General features: G+C 43.6%; 1 protein-coding gene across 2 annotated transcripts in view; it reads left to right on the forward strand.

Annotated features, from left to right (window-relative positions):
• ANXA10 (annexin A10) overlaps positions 1–17,852 on the forward strand; it is a 479,763-nt gene that overhangs the window by 399,696 nt on the left and 62,215 nt on the right. For both annotated transcript variants that reach the window (XM_086962400.1, XM_086962401.1), the window contains one exon: positions 12,114–12,236. In XM_086962400.1, coding sequence (XP_086818526.1) covers positions 12,114–12,236 — 123 coding nt within the window. The remainder of the gene's footprint in view (positions 1–12,113; positions 12,237–17,852) is intronic.

The following is a 17,852-nucleotide window of genomic DNA, read 5'->3' on the forward strand; positions in this document are numbered from 1 at the left end:
GTGTGAAATTTGTCCTCATCTCGTAATGCTGATGAGGGGGAAAATGCTGTTTCCTCCTACAACTGCGTTAGCAGCTGGTTAAAAGGAAAACAATATCTTGTGAATGAACGAGGAGTGTCGGGGGTAAGATTCACGAATCTGGGCGCACAGAGGGCGGGGAGTGTGTTGTAGCTGCGGCAGTTGTTGCAGGTTTATTTATTTATTTATTTTATGCGTTTTTATACAGCGCAGACTTTACCCGAAAGTGTCAGAGCGCTTCACAATAGAAACAGTAACTTACATCAGGAGAAAATTACAAGTGGGCATGTTACAAAAGAAAACGTTAAGTTAAATGAGGAAAAAGTGACAATTGTGCATGTAATAAAAGCATACAGGATACAAGTAGAGGTAGCAAACGAAACGTTACAAGAGGAACAAGCATTTGCATCGAAAAACACTGGTCTTTAACATATGTGCAACCTGGCTAAAAAATGCTACGATGCGGGAAGTATTGGCCACGTCATAGTGCTTTTCCTTCTTTACTTCAAGCCATATAACACAGCAGCCAGTGCTTCTGTGCAACATGGCTTAAAGTTTAAAACAAACCGATATGACGCGATTATCGCTGGCTGAGTCACAGCGCTTTTTTCTTGACTTTAAGGCATGTTGCACAGCAACTCGGCTTTGCCAATCCTTGTTTAGAACTACACTTTCATCACTCTTTCTGCCGACCCACCTCTCCATCTATCTCTACTTTGCGTTCATGTGGGTGAGTGAACACTGAACTGCTTTCACTATTTAAAGACCAAACTATTGGCTTTATCAATGCATATTTGATGTTGTGTTAACAATGCAGTAATTCTGAGAAGTGAATGTCTATTATGACTTGTCGGTAAACTATGCTCAGCAATATACCACACAGTTTTATTTTACCGTGCTTGTTTGTCCGAACCTCCTTTTTACTTTAAAAACACGTTAGAGTCAACTTTTCAGATTAAAGGTTTATTTTGAAAAAAAAAGCAAAATATCATGTAGGCCATCGAAATTCAACACACTGTCCAAGTAGCTCTGTTTTACTGCTGTTGTTTTGCGAGTTGCATGACTGTGGACAAGCATTTGAGATGCAATAGGTCTCCGATTACCAAATGTTTGAGCTATTGCCATTACAAATAATAATGCAACGCACACACACAACCACACACATAAACACACACAACCACACACACAACCACACACACACAACCACAACCACCCACACAACCACACACACCAGCATAACCACACACACCCACACACAACCACAAGCACACACACAACACACAACACACACAACCACAAACACACACACAACCACACCCACCAACATACACACAACCACACATACAACTACACACAACCAGAAGCACACACACAAACACAACCACACACAACCACAAATACATTACAACACACAACCACACACAACCACACACAATCACAACGACCCACACAAACACACACACAACCACAACCACACTTCAATGTTAATGCATCCACAAATAACTATTGTAGCAATCGCAGTATGGCACACTTTACTTTTAAGCATATTCATCTAAAGCGCAGCATGCCACCATTGCTACAAAAATAAATACACGTTGTTTTGGCCTACTATTTATAGACTTTTTTGCAGTTGGTGTTGCAATATTTAGCAATGTCAATAGCTCAAACTTAGGGGTCAATTAGGATGGCGGACGGATCGCCACCGCCATGCAGGCGGTGGGGATCCGTCCGCCATCCTTGCCCGTCCGCCACCTATTTCCCCCCGCCATATTACAATGGCGGGGGGACCGTGGCGGATGGGAAGACCGTCCGTCGCTTTTCCGCCGCGGTCGCAAGGCGACCGCGGCGGAAAAGCTCTAATATGGTGGTGGTGTCTATCAGACACCGCCAGCCATATTAGGATGCGCTGGGGGCTATGCCTTTCCGTGGCGGCAATGCCCCCAGAGTGAAGTGGGTGGTGGGGGGTGCATATGGGGGGTACCTATGGTACCACCCTGTAGATGCATGCACAATGCGGCAGGCACCACGAGGTGCCTGCCGCTTTATGCATGCAAATGCACAGCATGCACTTTTAACTTTGCAGCGGGTGCTGTGACCGCCAGGGTGGCGGTCACATCCTAATGGAGGGAACGTCGCTGCCCCTGCGGACGGTCCATCCACCTCGGGGTGGCGGATGGACGCAGATCGTCCGCCATCATAATCGACCCCATAATTAATGCTTGTTCTTTTTTTCCTGTCTGTCACCAACAGATTTTTCCTGGCCGTGACAGACGAGAAAAAAAGGCATTCCAACCTCCTTAAATAGGGTGGACGGTAAAATACCGTTCTTCTGATGACCCTATTCGTTCGGAGCTTCGGAGGAAGCTTTCAATTGACAGTGCCAATGAGGGTTTTATCAATAGAATATATGGTCTGACCATTTTGCAACGAGGCAAGCTGACCAACGGTTTGATGGACAAATGAGACGGAGTACTCTGGCCGTCAAACTTTAAATCAGGCCTATAGTCAACATACAATTTTAATTTAGGAATCGCATCAATTGGTGTCACTAACGCCTGTGATATTCAAATTGCTATTGCCAATGACTTTTTAAACATATTGAAAAGAATGGGGGAGAGCCGGCACCCATTCCATATATCCCTAGTAACTGAATAATCCATTGATTTATTTTAGCAGAAAGCTAGCGACCCTGTTAGCCTTAAGAGGTGGGAAGCAGGCCAAATCCTATTCATAAGAGATAATCCCATCCAATGAGGACAAAAACCTTCTCTGCATCCAACAATAAAACAAATGTGTACAGCATACGGTGAATATATCCGTAGCTTCAATTAAATAATGTGGGTTAGTTGAAATATTTCGCTTACGAATGAACACATTTTTATCTGCAGGGAACACTTCAGAAACGTATGGCATCACTCTATTGGTTATTAAACTAGCAAAGATTTTATACCTGTTATTCTAGAGTGTGGTGAGCCCATAGGTACTCGTCTGCAGTGGTTTCCCTGACCCATCCAATTTAAATCTGAAAGATGCTGCCGCCCATTAAAAAATGATTAAAAAAGGTTTTAGCAGTGAAACTATTTGTTTTGCAAATGCTTTAAAGAAATAATCTGGAAAATATTTTCTCTGCATGAATTTTGTTAAATCCTGCTTCAATGCCCACTTTTAAAGAAACCTATAAGACAATTCATAGCCGAAAAGGAATAGTACCATGCCTCGCTAAAGGGGTAGAATCTCCGCCAAAGAATGTAAACACCCCCTCCCCCCACAAAGTGCATACACTAAATAAAGTGTTATCTCGATTGGCTACATTGCGAATCACAAGCACATTTCACAGGCCTCACTAAAAAGATATTGAACCCTCCAAAGTGAATGAAGTAAATGAAGGGGTATCTGGACTGCTACAATGCGCATCACGTGCACATCTCATAGTACATTCAATTAAGGCACCTTTAGCTATTGCTGTTAGTTGGTCCGTTAAGAAAAAAATGATTGAAGCCCAGTTTAGGCGCGCTGACCCGTGCACAAGCCTCGTAAAGGAGGTGTTAGACTGGTGTGCGCCTGGTGAGGCGCTATAATGTTAATTGCATCAATACAAACTTAACAATGTCCACTTTCATGCCAAGCGAATTTTTGTTAATGCTAGAATTTTTACAGCGTTTACTTCTTTTATGAAATTAAAAAAAGAAAAGCTGTTTGTATTTAAAAGGTGTCTGCTATGATCTGCAATTTTATTGTTGCCAAGCTTAGAATGCTTACTAGGCTGGTAAATATGACTTGTTTCTTGGCTTTCCTAGAAAGGAGTTTTAGGTAACACCATCCAATGTGTTAGTTACAAAGTATGCCTGTCTGGGAAAAATAGTCATTCTTTTTATAACAATCCCTTCCAATTTGTCCGCGTTTTGCTTCCTGCTATGTGATCAAAGTGCAATATTCTTGTCATTTTGGTGCATCGGTTAGTCTACAGCCTATCAATAATGCAGCAGATTTTCCAACCTAGAAAGAGAATTTAATAATTTGCTGTTCTGAGAAGCACTCAGTGTTATGGGTGTGGAAAGCTTTTTCACTCTTATGGTTGCCTGTACATTAAAATACATTCTAAATGTATCTTTTCAAAGTTTAAACTTAATTGTAACATAGCTTACAAAATGACAGAATTGCCAGATAACTAGGAATTATCTCTAGCTGAAAAACAGAAACACTGTGCAAACGTCTAAAAAATTGCAGAATTGGCACATACAATAAACCTGATAAAAAGGCTAAGACCTTCGGAAATTTTCACTGTCAAACAACCAAAAACGCTAGACTTCCATGCCGATTTCTGACAGATGAAAACACTTTTAGCCCAACAGTGGCAAAACGGGATGGAATTTGGTCGCGAAAAATTTAAATTGGGAAGTAAGGAGCAAAGTCGGTACATGGAAGTTTCAAAGAGATTCATCGTTAAATATTCGCTTGAAAGAAAGGAGTATAGTATTGACTGTTGAGAAGTGGGCAGCTAAAGCTCCAGAAGGGACAGTAATTGGGCAATTCACACGAAGAAAGTCACCAACAAAAAATGGAACTGGAACAAAAAAGGTAAAAGAGAACCAGTAGTAATCAGAAAGCAGGGGTAGGATCACATGGGTCACAGTAACATGCCATGTGTATTTGTAAACCGCACATTCACCCTAACGGGGTCTTTTAGCGCTAAATAACAGATGTTTATTGTTACCCAACTCAATGATACTCATTTTATCGACCTCAAATGGACGAGAGGCTGAGTGGACCTGGAGGGATTTGAGCCTGTGACCATGAGGTCAAACACGTGCCCTCTATAGTGGATGCAATAATGCACTGAGCCACCAGACCCAGCAGTATGCAAAGTCTGAGCTCAGCTTCACAGTCTTCTGGGATATATCTGAAAGTCAAGTCCATCACAGGGACCTGATTGGTTGGTTCAGACTCTTGCACGGGAAATCTGTCTTAATAATGCAGTTTAGACCAGCAAGAGTTGGATTCAGAATAATCATGGAATAGAATGAAAGGCATCTTGCTGGAACCCACCTATGTTTTCTTCCAGCCATAAACAGGCAGCTATCCAAATTCTCTTTCCATCCTCTGATGTATAATTGTTGAAGTGCGGGCATCTAGTGAATGAACGTTGCCAACGCTGGGGCCACACAAACAGGCATGGGACTTTAAAGAGCAATGTAATCGGAGAGCAAGATTAAACACAAGAGGCAAGAGAATGAACTTTTAAAGTGCGAAGCAAAAAATAAGGGAGAGGAGATATGACTAATATCTTCACTGATTAAAATATATTGGGTTGTCTGTAGCTCTGTCTGATGCCCATGATCATCACACCCGTACAACCCAGGCTGTCATCATGCTATCTTTTAGTTACATGTCATGGGGCACAAACCAATATTTCTACTCCTCATGTTGGGAGCTGACACCCAAGGCAAGGTTGGTAGGAGCTTGCCCAGGCCAACACTGTTACTGTAGCTGCCTATCCATTAATCCTAAAAGCTCTATCTAACACACAGAAGCAGTGATGAGGCATTTTATAGGAGACTGGAAGATGACAGGAAGATGTCCACAGAGTACACCAAGAAGACATTTTGGTACTCGCAAAACCCCATTCGAAACACACATGTACAAGTTGCTTCAACTTAGCAGGCTCACTTGTCCAGCATGTCAGCTTGAAATCTGCATTAGAAAATAGCTAAGAAAGTGTAAACAGCATGTATGTGGGGCTGGACAAAAACAATGAGCCCTCTCCTCAAAGATGACTATGGCATATGGGGCTGATGATGCCCTTGTTCACAGTATGTTTGGGCAACTGCAGAACCGGTCCCCCGGATCAATGTAGGTATGCTGACTGGCAAGGTAGCATTCAGGTGGATGTTGTAAATTCAAGTAGTTCACATCATGAATCATGCAGGGAGGCTGAGTGACTCCTCATAGTTTGGGTCAATGCTGGACACACTCTAAATTCCAAGTGTGTTTCTTCGGGTCATTGGACACACCAAGAATACGGCTGAGCTTCTCTTCCCTTACAATCTCTCCTCCTGAAGAGCCAGACACTCTCGATCCTTTTATGAGCAGACAGGCAGTCTGTAGGCATTAGGCATACCCTCAGCTCTCCAGCAAGTGTGCAAACTTCAGTTGAAGTTCCTTCCCCACTGGAAGCATGGCGGTCATAAAGACACCATCCCTGGATCACAGCAGCTCTTTCAGTACTCTGCGGCACTCTCCAGTCCTTGGTCAAGAAGAACATGTATATGGAGCAAAGAGGGATGGTTTGAGCCCCAGGTTTATACTTATGTTGCATGCAGGGGAGGTTAATCTGCTGTCTAAAACCCAGGAACTGTTTATGGTCTTTTGAGCCCCAATGTACCCCAATATAGGCCTAGGTAGTTGCACAACCTTTTACCTGCATTAGTCCTACCTTTCTTGACATAACGGCTCTGGCAATTACCTTTTACCTTGTTAGGTGCTGTGTGTTTTTCTTGGAAAACTAGCATTATGTATTATGCATGAGGATTCTTAGTATCACAGCAGGATTACCATCTTCTGTATAATAACTCTGTACAAAAGTCACCGCTATCTTCATCCTTGGACGACTGGCCCACAGTACCATGACACATCTAGGTAGAACCTCGGAGGGTACCTTTCTGGTATATAAGTACCACATCTTCGCTGGGCAAACCAGAGGAAAAGCTTTCATGCTGATACGACACGCTGAAGTCTCTGCACAAAGACACTCCAGCACGCAGTGGTCTGACATCCCTTGCGGGGTGTGCTACTCGAGACCAAGACGGGGTCCTTCATTCTCTCCCATCAGGTAAAGGGGCTGGCTCTTTCCTAGGGGAAGCTTGGCTTCACACCTACATACATGCTAGGTGCACATAGGTACAGTTAGCCAGTGCTAGATTATTAGGCGTGCGTATGATTACTGCCATGTATCTATATGCCTTCATATATTCATTGATTTAGCGCCATGGTAGATTTCTACCTTTATTTACTCTGTTGGTGCTTGTAATCGTATATATCTGTTTCTGTCTAATGGTTGTTAGAGCCCACGTATTTTATACCAGAATGACGCTATTTCAATCAATGCTTATTGAAAATGTTCCCACAGTTTATTCTGTGTATCTCTCTGAGAACAAGTGAGCACGAGTGACTGAGCAAAAAGTAGTATACGGTTTCCATGATCCCTGAGGGGTCAGGGTTGTCAAGTTCGATAGTTGCCAGAAACTATTCACTCCTTGGTAAGATTGTGGGGCTTCTAGTGGCACAGTGAGCTTGCTGGTCTAAAGACTAACATATCCTTTGGGGGTGTTTGGAATCAGTCTGGACACCAATCCCTTAGTTTATGTTGTCCAAACGCCCAGATCCTAAACATATTTGTAGAAAATACACGACAATGGTGGTTCCTGTCAAATTTCATTTTCTTGTTGCAACAGAGATACAGCCTTTGTGTAAGGTGATGTCTCTTAGAGCCGGTAGAGAAAATGTTGGTTCCAATCAGGAGTATCCCAAAACAATGAAGTGGTAAGACTCTGCCCCTTTGTTGTCATCAGCCTTCCCGAAGTAGCAATCAAGGAGAGACAAAAGTGCAGACCCTGCCTAGAAACATACTCACTTTAATCAACAGAATCTACTGGCTCCGACCCCACTGCCCTACCAAATACCAAATGACAGTGCCAGGAAGGACTAATGAGCAAGCCCCCGCTAAATAATACAGTTTCTAAGGGTAAGCCAGTATCCATCTTTCCACGCCAGTGTTTTAGTCTGCTCGCTTCAGCTCCAGCAATGCAAATACTCCTCCACTGGCTGTGTAAGATGTCTTCCGTCCTCCATTGTGTGCCATGTCAAATCAAAAGCAATCCAAAATGGATCCCATTGCTGCCAGCAATTAGACTACAACCACAAAAAGGAGCCTTGCTACCACCCATGCCTTATACATACACACTCAACATGCACATGGGATGTCAGTGGAATGGTCTTAGTGTCACACCTAAGCGGTACTTTTCATGAGTGGGGTGAATAGGCCTCTTTCCTCCTGAAATAGAAAAAATCTGCTTGGTATTACCAGTCCATAAAAACATTAGTGTGCTCCACCAGCACTTCATGTCAACAGCCCAAGACACGGAGAGCAGTCCCATGTCAATAAAGAGGTCACAATTGGTGCACCAGTCACAAAACAGGTTCTGGACCTTGGAATTAACATGTATAGGCCTAGGCCTCAGAGTGCACACTAAATTAGCATGTCAACTGGGCCAACAAAAAGCCAGGATGCCAGCCTCACATGGAGTCATGCACTCCACCCTGAGTGTTTGTTTTCCCCAGAGTGTGTTAGCTGCCCTATGATGAAGCAATCTACTCCCCCTCTATTGTCGTCATTTTCCATATTCCCAGTCCTCTACTATAGTAGCTGGTTATCTGTTGGAGGAGTAAGTCAGCGAAATAGATGGAATAGCCCCCGTAGCTGACATGCTTAAGGTCCACCCATCTGTAAATTAGTAGGGCATGACTGCAATTGTGACAGAGTACCCTTTCCACCAAACTCTAAATCAGCCCCTAAGTCACTCCCCCAAGCAAGAAGGGGTCTCAGAATCATTTTCCTGAGCTAAGGTTCCTGGTTATCCTCAGGTTCAACCTTAATCACCACAATATTCCTATCTTCCCCTGATGTAGATGTTTGTTCCCTTGCCATGGCCGATACATGGGGATTGATACATACACTACAGTAGGTGGGTTGTTTGTGGATGCATGCAAGACATTATGTCTGAAATCAAGAAGGTCATAAGGTTATGATCAATTAATGTATCTCAGAGATGTCAGCTGCACCTACTTACTCCCAAAGGCCTTGCACAGCAACGTAATTGGCTGCCCACATTAGGGCTACATGCAGGGCCTAGCCTGTGAATGAATCTGTGGAATAGGTCACAATTGACCCCAAGGTCTAGGTTTCACTGTATTCGAAACCAGAATTATATATAGATGAATACAACAATATAAGTTATAGCTGAACAACATAATTCATCAAAATTTAACACAAAGAAACAAACGTGTTAGGATGCAATAACTAAAGGTATAGAAATCTCCTCAATCGTGATAGCGATGTTGATAGCATAATAACATACATGTGTGTATTGTAGTGTTGTGTTTAATGTGTAATTGCCCTGCCACACTAGGAAGTACCGGTGTCCCAGTATTACCAACCTATTTACTAATCATGACTATATCAGAGGAAGGAGAAAGAAATGTATCTGATGACTGCATAACAGTGTAGTGTTGGGGTAAGGATGGAGTTACAAGATTGGTTGTAACATTACTTTTAGGGTAGAAAAGGGGATTTGGTTACTAGGCTTTACATTAGGGTGGTCTCCAGCAGGCAGCCATATTGCAGTCGAGTGCATTGTGGGAAGGACAGAGTCCTCAAGGGGGTTAAGAGATACAGGTGCACCTCCAGTAACAGGTTTAAAGGTATCTGGTTTGGGTCATGTTTTTAGTATATGCCTATTCCCTTTCAATTGGAGGTCTCCACCTAGGTGATGGCGGGGTCCATTTTTGTAGCAGAGGTCTTCAACCCAGTTTCCACCCCGACAGCAGACATGGCCACCACACAGGCAGAAAAACCAAAGGAAATGATGGACGGAGCGTTGACAATACAAGCACTCACCCCCAGTCAACTGATCTGGGTTTAATCCATCACCGTTCTTTAGCCCACTCTGCCACCCCAGTTCAGACATGGCCATATGCAAATCCGTCTGACCCTGTGCCTCATGGGAACAGTCCAGCCCGAAATGCCAAGCCATGTCTTCCCTGGACCGGAAACAAGCTACCGAGGACCGGTTTCGGGCATATCAGCCTTCTTCAGCCCGGCTTGCTTGAATCCAGTGGCAAAGTGAGCAAGGGACTCACGTCTGAGCATACCCTGCCAACTTATGGCGAACAAAGAAAAACCAAAGGAACATAAAATATGGTTGTAAAATTAATAATTACCATCATAGGAGCCTCTTCCTCCTCATTGAAAGGATGAAGATACCTAGATGTTAATCTCCACTTGGAAATGGTGAATACCAAAACAACTGAATTACATCTAGGTGTAGTTGTAAATATACATGTGAGTAAATAAACATATGTACATTAACCTTTGTGTATTGGGGAAACAGCCATTACAATGTAGCTGTTTCCCCACATACTCTAAACCATGCATGTGTTAGAACGCATGCACTGTTACCACGCACAGCCTTTACCATGCATGCCTTTAAAACGTATTACGTTGTACAGCTATGTGTGGACAGGTATGTGTGTGGCAAGGGAGGTCCATTGGCCTCCCTGGTAACTGACTCTTCTGCTTCCCCTCTACAACGTGCATCGTGTCTCAGACGAGCTGACATCGTGGAGAGGTAAGTAGGATTTTAAATTCATTTGTTTAAATGTATTTATTTTAATACAAATAAATATAATGTTTTTAAGTTTACATGTATTTAAGCTTATTTTCAAGAGGCGGGAGTTGCACGGGGTCTCCTTTTAGGACTTAGGGGAGGGGTAGTTTTTAGAAGGGCTGAATGTGGGGGTAGGGTCTGCTTCTAGGGCTCAGGGGAGGGATAATTTGAAAAAGGGCTGGGGGCCAGGGTGGGGGAAGTCGTGAAGGGATCCGTTTCTAGGGTTCATGAGAGGGGTATTTGATAGAAGGGTTTGGGGCCAGAGGGTTGGGAGGTTCGTGCAGGGGTACAAGAGAGGGGTATTTTTAAAATGAAAGATGGAAAGGGGAGCGCAAGGGACCAGTTTTAGGACTTGGGGCAGGGAAAACCTTTACCACGAAAATGCCCTTAACATGCATGATTTTACAACTAAATTGGTTGGACAGATATGCGTGGTAAAGGCATATTCGTGGTAAAGGTTATGCATGGTGAGGGCATTCATGTTGTAATGCATGTGTGGTAAAGGCATGCATTGCTTAGGAATGCCTTCTAAGGACATACAACCATGTATTGGGACTGATGAAAAGTGCCACTAAAGTCAGAGCTAAGGAAATGCAGGGAAAAAGTCCCATGGAAGGCTGATGTTTTGGAATTTGCACACCAACATTCAAGGGTGACAGTGCACCTGAGACAGCAGAGGTAGAGAGCTGCATGAAAGATAAAGCATTTACCAATGAACTAACAACCACCATGGTAACCAAGGGTGGCTCCTCCACTAGGGTGGAAAAGCGTCTCCCCAACTGCTTTCTCACAGTGCGCGAAAGCCAAAACATAAAATGGTAATAACTTAAAGTTATTACCATTGTATGTTTGCTTTGTGCATTGCTGACGGGCGTGCGGGTGCGCGGGCTGCTCTGCTCTTTGAGCAGGGCAGGGGAGGAGTGGTTTGCCCACACTTGAGTGCGCAAAGACTGTTGATCAGCCCTCTCGGTTCGCCCAAACGAGTCATGCGCACTCTGCCCTGTCCACCCTATTAGCCCCTGGCTGGGCGCCGTCCTGATTAATCACAATTCTGCTTGCAGTTTTGTGGTTGGCTTAGGGAGGGAGCATGGCTGCCTCCTTCCTGCTCCTGTCAGAGCCGGGAGAGCAGGAGCAGAGAAGACGCAGGACCCAGTGGAAAGGTAGGTTTATTTTTATTCCCCTCGAATCCACCCCCTGTGACACCCCCGAAAATCCCCCACAAGCTCTTGCACCACCTCGCCACCCATGAGCAATGCCGGCCACTACTGATGGTAACGTGATACTAAATAAAAAATGCAGGTAGTTGATATCCATTCTGTTAATTAATGACGAATTTAGCAGTGGTGAATGCGGCTCTAAACTGATTTTTTTAAGAACTCGTTTTTCTTAGAATGAATTGATATTGGAATCAATACTGGTAATCGCTATTTAATTTTAAGTGTATAGTTTATTTGAGGATACCAAAATATTTTAGAATGTTTTATTGCGTATTTTCACTGCTTTCAAATGACGAATAAAATGTGATGCGTAGTACTATAATGAAAGGTCTGTATTGGCTTTAGGTGACTATATCCTTACATTGTGTCAATGGCTGTTTGTTTGTTGTCTCAGACTTTCAATTTCAATTGACATGTCAATGTTCTCCTCGTGCAGGACTTCGGTTTTCACAACAAGACAGTCATAAGGATCCTTATATCCCGAAGTGAAATAGATCTGATGACTATAAGAAAACGCTACGAAGAGAGATACGGGAAGTCCCTTTTTCATGAAATTAAGGTAACTTAGTTTTTCGTCTCACATTTTACTTGAGATATGATATATCTTCCTTTGAAATACAGAGTTGGGTTTAATTAGAAACTGCCTTTATATCATGATACTACTTTGAGATACCAATATGAGTAGCTGAATCTACTATTTGTGTTTTGGTCTCTGTATATTTTACATAGCCTCTTTCCTCTCCTTTTGGCAAGACTCTGAAGTGAAAATCCCCTAGAAAGGCATGCCTGGTGGAATGGAGTGTTATGTTTCCAGTTCCCAAGCCCAAGATTTAGGGACCCAAGTCTGGGCATACCCTGCCAACTTGGTGTGCTTGCTCACTTTGCCACTGGATTCAAGTTAGCCTAGCTGATGAAGGCGAAGACCTGGCTTGGCAGTTCGGGCTGGACTGTTCCCATGAGACACAGGGTCAAGACTGATTTGCATATAGATGTGCCTCAACTGGGGTGGCAAAGTGAGCTAAAGAATGATGATGGATTCAACCCAGATCTGTGACTGGGGGTGAGTGTTTGAAAAGTTTCAGCACTCCGTCCATCATCTCCTCTTGTTCACTTTGTTAGTCTCCAAAACCATATAATCCCAGTTCTTTCCCCGCCCCAGGATTAAATTAAACTAAGGGGTGTAACACTGGCCCCTGCAGCTTCTGATGCACAGGAGAGTCGCCAATCCACCTTGGGCCTCCAACCCTCCAGAGGCCCCCAACCTTTCAAGGGGACCTCATTCATCCCAAGGCCAATGATTGCATGTGAAATATGGAAGACTTCATTCAGCACATTCGGGGGAGAAGGAGGGCACCATTTTACGTCACACCATTGCTGGAACTGCTAGTAGTGTTAAATCCGGGGGTAGGAAAGGGAAAACAACATGGATGATGTTTGGCCACTTGTAACGAGGGTATTAGCATGGATTTTGTTTCTGCTCCTAGCTCATCAGGATTTAATTGCTTTCTTGTCAATGTCCGTTCCCTGCTCCTGATTCAATCCCTTTTCTCCCTATTCTTATGTTTATACCATGCGAGGAGCATTTCAGTCTCACCATGTTTTCAGTAAATGTATTGTAATCTTCACTGCCTTTTTTGCATTTCTTAGCACCAGGTGGTATTTTCTCATCCTCTCTCTGACTATCCCTATCCCACCCTCTCTAGAGCTGCTCTTATAAAAAACGTAGCATCCCCAGCACATCCCACTCCAACAGTGAAATGTTTAACCCTTCCCAAGATGGCCATCATTGCATGCACATCTGTGCGAATATGTGCATATATGCACAATGGCCATCTTGGAAAAATAATTCCAAAATGGGTGCTATGCATGTGCAGTGGCTTTCTGGGAATGTTTTTTCTGAAGGCAAAAGAAAAAGCATTTCAAGCTCTCTGCTGTGCCTGCGTGCATTTGGAATCCATCTTGCGTGAAGGCAGGGCACAGTCTATTCAGGTGTAAGTGGGCTATGCCTAACTCCGCTGTCCCATCATACCAGTGATGGCCCATCCAGCCACACCTAAAATCTCTATTGTGTGTGGTTGTGTAGGAGCAATACACAAGGACAGCTGCCAACTACACCCAATCATGCAACCCAGAGACAGGCTGCAGACACTGAATGGCTAAGGCAGAAAAGTGCCAAATTTATAAAACTCGAATTTTCAAAATTGTAACTAAGAATCCAGCTTCCCCATAAATTAGGATTTTTCATTACAATTCCAAAGTCACCAAACACAAACCGTTTCTATTCCCATTTGGAAGGTAAAGCTTATTAAATTAAATAATATAACTCCAATGTTACAATGTTATGCTATGGGACAGGAAGGCCTTGCAATAGTGAAAAACAAATTTAAGAGTGTTTTACTATCAGTACATGTAAAACTTAAAAGTACATGTACAACTTTTCAAAATACATTGCACACTGACCCGTGGGCTTAAAGCCTACCCTTGGGGTGACTTATATGTATTAAAAAAGAAGGTTTGGGCCTGGCAAAGGTTTTATTTTGCCAGGTTGAAATGGCAGTTAAAAACTGCACACACAGGCTGCAATTGCAGGCTAGAGACATGTTTAAGGGGCTACTTAACGGGTGGCACAATAAGTGTTGCAGGCCCACTTGTAGCATTTAATGTACAGGCCCTGGGTAGATGCAGTACCACTTTACTAGGGACTTATAGGTCAATTAAATACGTCAACTGGAAACAGGCCAATTTTACCAGGTTTTAAGGAATGAGCACACATACTTTAGCACTGGTAAAGTTCACAGAGTCCCAATGCCAACACAAATGGTATCAGAAAATATAGAGGAATGAGGCAAAAAAGTTTGGGGGAACACCACCCTAAGGCTGACAGGTCTAACAGGGTTCTATCATATATGAGCTGAAGTTACACGTGATCATATCACAGAGGCTTCTATTCAATGGAGCAAGCCTGTACAAAGTGGAGTTCTAAACTTTTCCTCCACCGCAAAGAGTCCGGGACATTCAGGTTACAATCCTTATGTTGCAGGCTTGATCCTGGATCCCAGTGAGGGTGGCTCCAATGCTTTTTCCCTTTAAGACTTCTGCATCTTCCTTGTCAATTACACCAGGTGGAACATCCAAGCATTGCAGCCGAACCCAAAGTCCCTTTGGGCCCAGTATCAAGTCCGCCTTTCCAACATCATCCAGGACTCCCTCAAAGATGGCCCAATATCTGAAGTGGTTGCTGACCAATCACAATTTGCCCTGTGACAGGTCACTCTCTCCCATGCTCAGAGCTAACAGTGGTGATGGTTGTGTGGCTACTGGGTTGGGTGAGTCATCTGGGGCAGGTAGAGATCAGAGGCCTCTGGTCTCCAGTGGGCAGCCATCGCCACATCAATCTGCTAGAGCTATGGGCCATCCAGCATTGAAGGTATTCCTTCAGTCAGTGAAAGGAAAGCTAGTGCAGGTGTTTAGAAAAACACTTCTACCATGTGGTATTGCAAAAAGCAGGGCGAAGTGTGGTCCTCAGCCTTGTGCCACGAGTCTACATTTCTGGAAGTGCCTGTGACGGTGAACAGCCATTATAACACGGCTGTTTCACTGCAAGTCATAATTAATACCTGCGTTGTAAAGGTATGCATTGTATTACTATGCGATGTAATGAGTCATATTTGCCTGTGACAAGATAACATCTGCGTCGCTATCAACCACCTGGAAGGGTTACTGATTGCTGACCGTATGCCTGTACACCTTCCCTCCACTACCTTTCCTGCCAGGAGTTCTGAAGAAGATAAAGAATGACCAGGAACAAGTCTTCCTAAATGCCTTTGTTTGGGTCAGGAAAGTGTTCCATGAAACTCCTGACAATGAGCATCTGCCCTCTGATCAGGCTAACACTTTGTGAGGGCGTCCTGTCCCTGCAATAGGATAGGGTCCGCCAATCAAATCTCCAAAATTACAACCTTCATACGTGGTGACTGCACAGTGGCAAATGATTCCAATTAATTTACCATGTAAAGTGATGGATGCCATACTCATCGCCAGATGCCCCTCCATGAAATTCATTTACCCTGGTCACTGAGGCAAATTTTTAACCTGGTGTGGTGCCCAGGACCCTTATAATTGGAACTGTCACTCATCCTTTTGTTTTGTTTTAACATTATCAAGGCCTTGCACTGGTCACAGTGAGAGGTTATTTGTTGGCTCTTTCAGTTCATGTATATTTGCCTGACCAACCTTCCTTATTTAAATCACCTGTTGTGATGAGTTTTGACACATACGTTTCCTCTCAAACTATTTGTGATGCTTCAATGGGACCCTAACTTGGTGTTGACATTTCAATGTGCAAATCCTTTCAGCCTAAGCATAATTGCTCACTGCGTTTCCTGACTATGAAAACTGTCTTCCTCATTGTGATTACTTCAGATCATCACATGAGTGAACTACATGCACTTTCAGTGCAACTACCCCACACCACCTTCTTTCCAGAAAGGGAAAGCTGTGCAGAACAGGACCCTGTCAAGTAGTCTTCCGTATCAAGATCTGCTATGTGCTGAAAAAGAAGCAACTCTTAGAAGGTCGGAGACCCCATTACACCAGGGCCAAGGCTGTTACTAACGTGTTGGCATGAAGGGTGGCTGTCCTTGAAATTTTCTGCCAGGCTTCAAATTGAGCATTGGTGCATTCTTTCACAAAACATTACTTCCTAAACAGACACGTTTGGCGTGAAGAACACTTCACCCGCTCAATTCTGCAGGACTTTTTGGTTGAGGCCATCCCACATACCATGCACCTTTGGGAAGAACTGCTTTGGTATTTATTACTAATTGAAGGAATCTGTGCTTACAAAGATCCATATGGAAAACAAATTACTGACCTTCAATAGCGCTATTTCCGATGGATACTCTGACCGAACTGCAAGTTCATTCACTGTATAAAATAACAGTTTATTGTATTCGATTGTGTTTCTTTTGTTATGGACTCACTCGCCTTCTGCTTCCCAGGTGAACCTACTATTTAACTAGCTTTCTTCACGAACACTTTCCCATCCAGTGTCACCCTATTCATAATCGATAGTTCACCTTCAGGAGTATCACCTTGCAATAGATTTATTTCTTTTCACTCAGGAATTCACTTTGAAATTGAGTTGTAGTACATTGGCTCTAGTTTGTTTAATGTTTTTCCTGCTCCAACCAGATTGCGCTTAGTATATTATCAATTAGTACACTTCTTCTCCCTCTCCAATTGGACCCTCGACTACATTGAGAGCTGATCACATTCTGATACCTTGAGATTAATACACATCACTCACCGGAAGATGTACAGGAAGGTACCTTGGCTAGGGCACTTCGAACACTGAAAACAAAGTTCACTTCTTGAGCCACACTGCCTCTGTCCATCATGGGAAGAATAACTTTGATTAAAATGATGGCGCTCCTATAACTATTGTATATTTTGGTCAATGTCATGTTGTCATTCCCTCGCTCTTTCTTTCATGACTTGGACATATTGGTTCGTGAGTTCATCTGGCATAAGGGCTTCAGATGTGTGGCATTATCAATCCTCAAGCTTACATCTGTTGTAGGACGTTTTGGACTCCTGGATTTCAAAGAGTATTACTAAGCAGCACAACTTTAGTGGCTGGCCCGATGGCTGGTGGGGCACTCCTTCTCTGAGATGGTCCTCTCCCCCAGGAAGCGAACCAGTGGTCAGTTACACTCTGTAATATTATATTTGTGGGCTCCCCTTCGTAGCGTCCCACCACTGCTTTCCACTGCATTATAGTGCCTAAAATGGTCATGAGCACTCCACAAACACAGACCCCTCTATGCACCTTCAATACCCCTCGCGGGAATGGTTGCCTTTAACAACAGCATCCCTCGGCCCCATCTCGAAGCTTGGGCTGAAAAGGGATTATTACTATTTATGATTTCAGCTGGCAAATTATCACCCTTTGACACATTCAGGACAGATTTTACGATTCCCCTTGACTATTTCCTCACAAATGCCCAAATATAACATTTGTTGACCACTGCTTTCCAGGGTCAAGACTCTGAACCTGCCACCAATGTAGTAATACAATCGATGTACACCTTACGAGCATTTGCTCCGATGGCTCTACCAATCGGATCTACAGCATTGGGATCAATCCAAGGGTTCCCTACAAGAGAAATGAGAT

This window comes from Lissotriton vulgaris, chromosome 3_1 (assembly GCF_964263255.1).
Source record: "Lissotriton vulgaris chromosome 3_1, aLisVul1.2, whole genome shotgun sequence".
NCBI classification, from domain to species: Eukaryota; Metazoa; Chordata; class Amphibia; order Caudata; family Salamandridae; genus Lissotriton; species Lissotriton vulgaris.